The sequence below is a fragment of the Platalea leucorodia genome (assembly GCF_965183815.1).
Source record: "Platalea leucorodia genome assembly, contig: HAP1_HAP1_SCAFFOLD_24, whole genome shotgun sequence".
NCBI lineage: Eukaryota > Metazoa > Chordata > Aves > Pelecaniformes > Threskiornithidae > Platalea > Platalea leucorodia.
Genome location: NW_028121458.1, coordinates 634,575 through 642,450, shown reverse-complemented (window position 1 = coordinate 642,450; position 7,876 = coordinate 634,575). Strand labels below are relative to the sequence as shown.

At 55.3% G+C, this 7,876-nt stretch overlaps 1 protein-coding gene across 1 annotated transcript; it reads right to left on the bottom strand.

Annotated features, from left to right (window-relative positions):
* Positions 1-1,838: 1,838 nt before the first annotated feature.
* LOC309603169 (olfactory receptor 14I1-like) lies at positions 1,839-2,774 on the bottom strand (the record flags this gene model as incomplete). Its single annotated transcript, XM_082338082.1, has 1 exon — positions 1,839-2,774. The coding sequence occupies one exon, from the start codon at positions 2,772-2,774 to the stop codon at positions 1,839-1,841; it is 936 nt and encodes a 311-aa protein (XP_082194208.1).
* Positions 2,775-7,876: the final 5,102 nt, after the last annotated feature.

The window sequence follows — 7,876 nt, the reverse complement described above, 5'->3', positions numbered from 1 at the left end:
GTTTGAGCCTGGGGGAAAGTGTGAGGGGAATGGTCTTTAATATTTTTGTCATTGCTTTTCACAATCCAAACCTTTTTTAATTGGCAACAGATGAATTGAACCTCACGAACAGAACAGGTCTTTTCCTGTTACACTACTTGGTAACTGATCTTTTCTTTATCTTGACCCATAAGATTGCTGGTTTATTTTTTCTCTTTCTCCTGTTGAGTCAGAGGAGGGAGTGAGTGAGCAGCTGTGTGGGTGTCTGGCTTCTGGCCAAGGTTAACACACCACAGGTCCACATCAGGACTGCTGCATCTGGTATGAGGCTTCCCAGCACAAGAATGACCCTGACAGAGGGTCTTATCACAGAGTCCTGGAGGAGGATGGGGGTGATCATGCAGCAAAGGTCCCTGCTCAGGGCTGGGGTGTACGGCCAGAGGTGGAAATGGACGGTGTGTGGGACTGATCTGGGAGAGTTCTCCCAGGGAAGCTTTTCCAGCATCTCCAGGGAACATGGCACAGACCTGGCCCCTCTCTTCTGCACCTTCGTTGCCTTGCTTCCTTCACCATGATGCCTGACTCTGCACTGTCAGCACCCTGCTGGGGGCCCCCACCCTGCACACTCACACAGCTTAGCTCTACACTGGGGCTTTCCTCTCCCGAGAACTTCCCAGCTCAGCCCAGCCCCTCCCCAGCTCTCCACACCTCCCCTGTCTTCTCCCCAGCCCAGCCCAGCAGAGCAGCCCAGCCTGGGCTGGCCCCATGGCAGCGCCCACCGCAGGGTGCTGCAGAGCTCTCAGCACTGACCCCACAGCCCCAGCCCCTCTGAAGGGCACAGCAGCTCCTGGGGGGCAGAGAGGGGGATTCAGGCTCCGCATGAGCCCCAGGGCTGGTGCTGGCCCCAAGGGCATGAGGAAACAGAGGCCAGGCACTCTCTGGCTCTCCTGAATCCATATTGTGGGTGATGCCCAATCCTGACTGAATTTGCCCCCTCCTCTGCTCCCACCAGCCCCACTGCCCAGGACAGCACGACAGTCGTGGCCCTGGGCCTCCTCAGGCAGCTCCCGAATCTCTCCAGTCTCGCTTCCCTCTGCCTGCTGGGTCCCCACTGACTCCCATGGCACTGCAGAGTCCTTGTTGATGGATAAGATGATTTAGTGCTTTGCTTTTCAGGAACTCTACCATTGAGTGTGTTTCACCTTCTGAGCCTCCATTCATTCCAAACCCAGGGCACGTGGTGAGTCCCTCCTCTCCTCTCCTCTCCTCTCCTCTCCTCTCCTCTCCTCTCCTCTCCTCTCCTCTCCTCTCCTCTCCTCTCCTCTCCTCTCCTCTCCTCTCCTCTCCTCTCCTCTCCTCTCCTGCCCATAAGTTCATTTCCAGGGAATCTGGTATTTGCCATCAGTCCTGTCATAAATGAAGTAACCCGAGGAGATATTGGGGAGCACATGGACCATCACCCCCGCTATTGGAAACCGAGACGAAAGCTTTCAGATTCAGAACATTTGGTCCCGTGGAATCCAATAGTACCATGAGCTTAACCCCAAAAACACTGAGAACACAAGGAGATCAGACTCTTTAAAACACCAATTCCTCAGAAAATTTTTTGGAAACAACTTTGAAGGAAGAGCCCAGCCTTCAGGCACTGCACCTGGGAGATTCCATTTTATTGAAGAGATGCTATTGGGCATGCCACATCTGACAGAGTGTTGTGCAAGAGTCAGACACAATAAGATCAAGCCTCAAGACAAGTAGTATAAGCCCAGCAAATTATCTACAATCAGGATTATGACACGAGAAAAAAGCAGAATCCTGCCCGAAGATGAACTCTGGGAAATGTGCAAAGAAGGGGAGGCAGGTTATTGTTGGTGAAACAGCGTCCACTTGGCCACTTTCCATAGGGCGTCCTTGAGCTCCTGGTTCCTCATGCTGTAGATGAGGGGGTTCACTGCTGGAGGCACCACAGTGTACAGCACTGCCACCACTAGGTCCAGAGACGGGGAGGAGATGGAGGGGGGCTTCAGGTGGGCAAACATTACAGTGCTGAGGAACAGGGAGACCACGGCCAGGTGAGGGAGGCACGTGGAAAAAGCTTTGTGCCGTCCCTGCTCAGAGGGGATCCTCAGCACGGCCCTGAAGATCTGCACATAGGACACCACAAGGAAAACAAAACACCCAAAGACTACACAGGCACTAACCACAATAAGCCGTGCCTCTCTGAGGTAGGCATGTGAGCAGGAGAGCTTGAGGATGTGGGGGATTTCACAGAAGAACTGGTCCAGGGCATTGCCTTGGCAGAGGGGTAGGGAAAATGTATTGGCAGTGTGCAAGAGAGCATAGAGAAACCCAGTGCCCCAGGCAGCTGCTGCCATGTGGACACAAGCTCTGCTGCCCAGGAGGGTCCCGTAGTGCAGGGGTTTGCAGATGGCAACGTAGCGGTCATAGGCCATGACAGTGAGAATAAAATACTCTCCTCCAAACAAGAAGATAAAGAAAAAGAGCTGTGCAGCACATCCCAAGTAGGAGATGGCCCTGGTGTCCCACAGGGAATTGGCCATGGACTTGGGGACAGTGGTGGAGGTAGAGCCCAAGTCGAGGAGGGAGAGGTTGAGGAGGAAGAAGTACATGGGGGTGTGGAGGTGGTGGTCACAGGCTATGGCGGTGATGATGAGGCCATTGCCCAGGAGGGCAGCCAGGTAGATGGCCAGGAAGAGCCAGAAGGTCAGGAGCTGCAGCTCCCGCGTGTCTGTGAATGGCAGGAGGAGGAACTGGGTGATGGAGCTGCTGTTGGACATTTTCCCTCTCTAGGCATGTGGACCTGTTCAAGGAGGAAAACACAGTAAGTTAGGCAGGGACTTCTCTGAGCAAAATCAAAGCCATTTCCCGTAGACTCTGCTCATGCTGCACACACCCCCTTTTCATTTTCCAGGAGACCTTCCTCAGCTCCGTGGCTGGAGCTCTGGTTGGTGCTGTCTGAATGTGCCATTAGGAGCAGGGCCCTTTCCCGCTGGTTGCTGAGGAGTCAGCCCTGCTCTGCAGCAGTGGGATCATGGGAACGGTGAGGGCAGGGGCAAGTCCTGGTCTTCAGCTTTGTCACATGAAAGGACACCTAACACAGAAGGGCCTGTCAGCATCTGCACTGCCAGTGCCAAGGAACTGGCATAGCAGAAGGCAGTTTGAGAGGCTTGAGGTTTTCTACAGCTCCCCCCATCTCCCCAGCGATTGTCCTAGCATGTCAGAAACCCTCTGCATTTCTGCTGCTCTCACGGAGAACAGAGTGAGCCCTGCGAGGCAAAACGATTGCCTGTGGCTCAGTGCAGTGAGGGGATCTGGTCACTCCCTCCGTCTTGTTCCCAGCTGCCTTGGGCTTGCACCTTCCTGAGATGGAGGGCAAGCACACTCTTATATTACGCAACCAGACACTGCTGAGAGCAGAGGGATCCAGTGCAGACTACTAAATATGTCAGCCTTGCTCAAGGTCTCAGCACCCCACTTCTAGCCCCGGACACTCCTGGATCCTTTCACCAACCCAACAGCATTTCCTCAGCCATAGAGTCTCTGCATTTCTCCATGGGGCTTCCAGAGAACACAAAGGTGCTATGGGACAGGTTTGCATGCTGGAAGGCAGCTCACAGCTTGGAAGGACACCCTAAGGAGATGATAGCCAATTGTCTTAATGTTGGCATCTCATGAAGAGAAAAGTGACTCCTTCCCCAGCCCCACAGGCTGCCTTGCCCACAGCCCCACAGATTAGAGGAAAGCTGGGACGCTTGTTCCCATTGACATGCCTGCATGAATGGACGAACAAGATCAGTGTGTGACTCTGCAGCTGAAATTCCCATCCCCCGGGAGTCTGACAGCACTAAAAAGATGACTTTAAAATGGGCAGGTGGAGAAATGAGGAAAACTACAGTGAGGGTCTGGCTGAGAGAGGCAAGGGGGGAGGCAGGCAGACCCTCAGGACAGCGTTACCCTTATCCAGCTGTGCACGCCACCTCCCAGACAGTGGTAATGCAGGACAGTTGCCCTCAGCCCGATTGCTGGTCAGTGGGAAATGGGGACGTAGCAGGAGGGATGCCCTTCACCTCTTCTGCTGGACAGAGAGGTGACTCCCACCCCAGACCCCATGCCCATGAGGGCCGAGGGCTGTGCTGGGTGGGAGAGGAGAGATGAAGGGGTTGCTCAGGGAAGGCATCTGCACTGCAGGGGTGGCCGGGAGGTGCCCAGATCTCCCCTGCAACAGGGCTTCCCTTAGCAGGTCCTTCCTTTCCTGCCCATCTCTACTGCCTGCAGCTGTCCCTGCCACGAGCTGTTGCTCTGGCCCCACGTCTCTTCCCTGCCAGTGCTCACAGACCCCATCTCAGCCCCTCTGTGCCCAGCTCTGCCCTGCAGCCTCTCCGTGTGTGCAGGGGCTAAAGAGCAGGTCCCACAAATCCTGATGAGACTGGAAAGGTGATGCTGGTGCCATCTGTAGCCCACCCAGCCAACCAAGAGGAGAAACCTCAAAAGACAGACACCTGCCCTTACAGGAACTCCACCTTGAAAAGTTCCCTCAGAAACGCGTGGGGGTGAGCTGGAGCTGAGAGCAAACCTGACCCACACAGCACCCTCTCAACAGCAGAAGGACCCTGCCCTGCCGAGGATCGCTCCTTCTACCCACAGCTTCTCCCCACAGCGCCATGGGGAGCTCCCTGGGCAGGCTGAGTGCTGACCCTGGCAGGTGACAGAGTCCCTGCCCCAGCACACAGCCCCTGGGGTGCAGGGACCCTGGCTGCATGCCCACCTTCACACCCCTTCATCCGTTCCTGGAAGAAGGCAGCCGTCATGCCCTGTGTCTCTGACGGTGCGGCAGGGGAGCCCTGCTTTGGAGCATGTCCTCCTCCTCCACACCAGAGAAGATGTGAGAGTCCTCCTGAAAGATCTCATAGGCTGTGGGATGTGCCAGCTTTTGGAGAGCTCTCCAGGAACTGCAGCTTCTTTACCCTGCTGCCAGAGACTTACTGTGTCAAGGGCTGTGAAGGTTTCTCCCCCTGTTAACTCTCAGCATCCTCCCACTGCCAGCTGCCTTTACCCTCTCTCTGCCTCGCTCCTCTCCCCTCGGTGCGTGCAGGCAGTGCCCTCAGCCCTGCTGCGCTTTGCAGAGGAGCTGCTCCTGGGCAGAGCTGTCTCTCTGCAGGGCTGCCCACTTGCCAGGAGCTCCCTCCATCCCAGGAGCCCAGCCCAGCTCAGCAGCAGAGGCCCAGCCCAAGGCAGCACTTTCTCTGCCCCTCTGGGCTCCCTCCAGGTGTCCCTGGGGCTCCAGGGCTGACAGCTCCTGAAAGGCAGCAGGGTCTCTCCTGGGGAACAGAACTTGAAGCAGACTGAAGTCACCACCAACTCTCCCTCCCTAAACACTGCACAGACTCATTCCTGCAGTGGGAATTGCTCTGCCAGGGTGTGCGGAGCTACGGGAGGTGTCAACGTTCCCCTCTGGAAACCCCCGTTCCTCTCCCATGGTCAGGCAGGGCATGTGGGCAGTGACAGGCAGGGGATCATTGCCACCTGAGCAGGGCAGGGATTGAGCCAAGTCAATGTCGGCCTCTCAGCTCTCATCAGTATTCCTGAGGCCGGAGGGGCATTCAGCTTCTCCAGTGCACCCCACAGACCCACAGGAGGTGGGATGCCTCTTGCCTCAGCTCGGCTGCACAAAAGAGCTGGGAGCTCCTTCTCTAAGCTGCTGTGTTAATAATGGGGATAGAGGCCAGGAGTGAGCTTTTCCGATGCAAACGCCTGGTGACATCGGAGCTGCCAGAGGTGGTTCAGGACATGTGCAGGAAACTCCAAGCTCTAATGGAGCAATTGTGAGAGACAGGGCAGCATCTGGGGGCATTGCCTTGGCGGCTGGTGGGGAATCCCTTTGGCCAACTGAACTGGTAGAAAACGATGACAGGACAACCCAACCTGTCCCTCCTCAGTATGCTTAGGGCAGCTGACAGAGGTGTTCATCTGACCAGACAGAGTCACATGCCACAGGGGAGCTCAGTCTGTCTTTCTCTTCTCCATCAGCTGTATCTCCACTAAGTTTAACCAAAGGTTTCCCATGGACTTCCCTACATTGCCTAAGCTAGTCCAGGGCAGCCGCTCAGCTTAATGGCCAAATGCAGGCCTGTAGTCCTACCTCAGATGCCAAAGCTGCCCAGCACAACCGGAGCGTCCAGCTGGCTGGGCAGTGCGGGACCCACAGGACAGCTGTCCCCATCCCAGGCTGGTACATAACAGACACCCCAGGGCATCTCAGATAGATTTGGGGTGGATGAGCACGTGACTGAATGGCACCGCTGCAGGGAGACAAGGTCTGTCCCATGTCTATCCAGGAGATGCAGGCAGTGCATGAATACGAGGCACATCACAACTCTCATATGCCAACACTGTTATATGCTGCTGATTCTTCTTACCCCCATCCTTTATTCACCTCCTTTATGATACAATCAAGACACAGGTGAATGATTTTCACAGTGTGCCTGGATCACACAATGTCCATAGTCAAGGATATTTTCAGCAGCAACCTGTTCTTCTTGGAGATCAGCTTCACCTCCACCACAGCCTCTCTGGGCTGCAGTGACATTGCAGACAGCAAAGCCCTCTCCTGCCAGGGCCACACAGTCCAAACCTGTTTCTCTCTTGCCTTGGGGAGCACAGGGTTTGGTCACCTTGAGGGCCCCTCATTTCATCCTCACATTGCCATCTGCCATCCACGCCAGCATGTCTCTGCTCTGAAGCAAAGCCTTGGCTTGCACAGGATCTTGGGTGCAAGCTCTGTGACAAGTCTGAGGTTGGCCCTGGTGGCACCAAGCTGAGGGGCTGCAGCCCAAATGTGCACCAATGGCCTCAGCCTGGGGCACAGACAGGAGGGGATGGAGCCCTGTGTGCTGTCACAGAGCTGTGACATTGATGTAAATACCTGCTGAGGTGTGTGGGACAAGTCAGAAAGCTTGAGGTGCTGCGATGGATGGATACAGACTCTTCAGAAGAGATAGCTGGGGAAGATCAGGAGGGGGATGCCCTCTGCGTAGGAGCTGCCTGGATGTATGGAGGTCCTCTATGGGATGGGAATCAGATTGGGTAAAGCCTTTTGGGTGAGGGTCAGAGGACAGGCCCTTAGGGAGACATTGTGGTAGGAGCTAAATACCTGGAAGCAGGTGAGGAAGAGGGCAAAGTCTTATTCAAGCAATTCCAGTTCAATGACCCCACATCACCCTTGGGGACTTCAGTCACCCTGACACTCATGGGAAGGGGACAGTGCAAGGTGCAAACAGACCCAGAGCTTTCTGTGGGTTCTTGGGGCCAGCTTCTCAGCCCAGCTGCCTGATGGCCCACATAGGTGATGCTCACCTGGATCTCCTACTTGCAATCAGGGAAAAACAAGTCAGGGATATTGCTGATGTGCAGCAGTATTTTCCCCCTTCTTAAATATGTTATCACAGAGGCACTACCACCATCGCTGATTTGCTCAGCTTTGGCCAGCGGCGGGTCCATCTTGGAGCGGGCTGGCACTGGCTCTGTCAGATGTGGGGGAAGCTTCTGGCATCTTCTCACAGAAGCCAACCCTGTAGCCCCACCCGCTATCAAAACCTTGCCATGCAAAACCAATACAGGCACTCCTCTGGCACTTCTCCTCAGGACACTCCTCAGCTGCTCATGTCACAGCCTGTCCTGATGCACGAGGTTATTCTGCCCCCAGGGCAGACCTTGCCCCTTTGCCTTGCAAAACTCCAGGATGTTTCTGTCGGCCTAATCCACAAGAGTGTCAAGGTCCCTCTGCACTGAAACTCTAAGGTGTCAGCACTAAAGGCTTGGGGGCCAGTGCCTGAAGCAAAAGAATATGGGGAATTGCAGGACACTAGAGGTAATGAAGCAG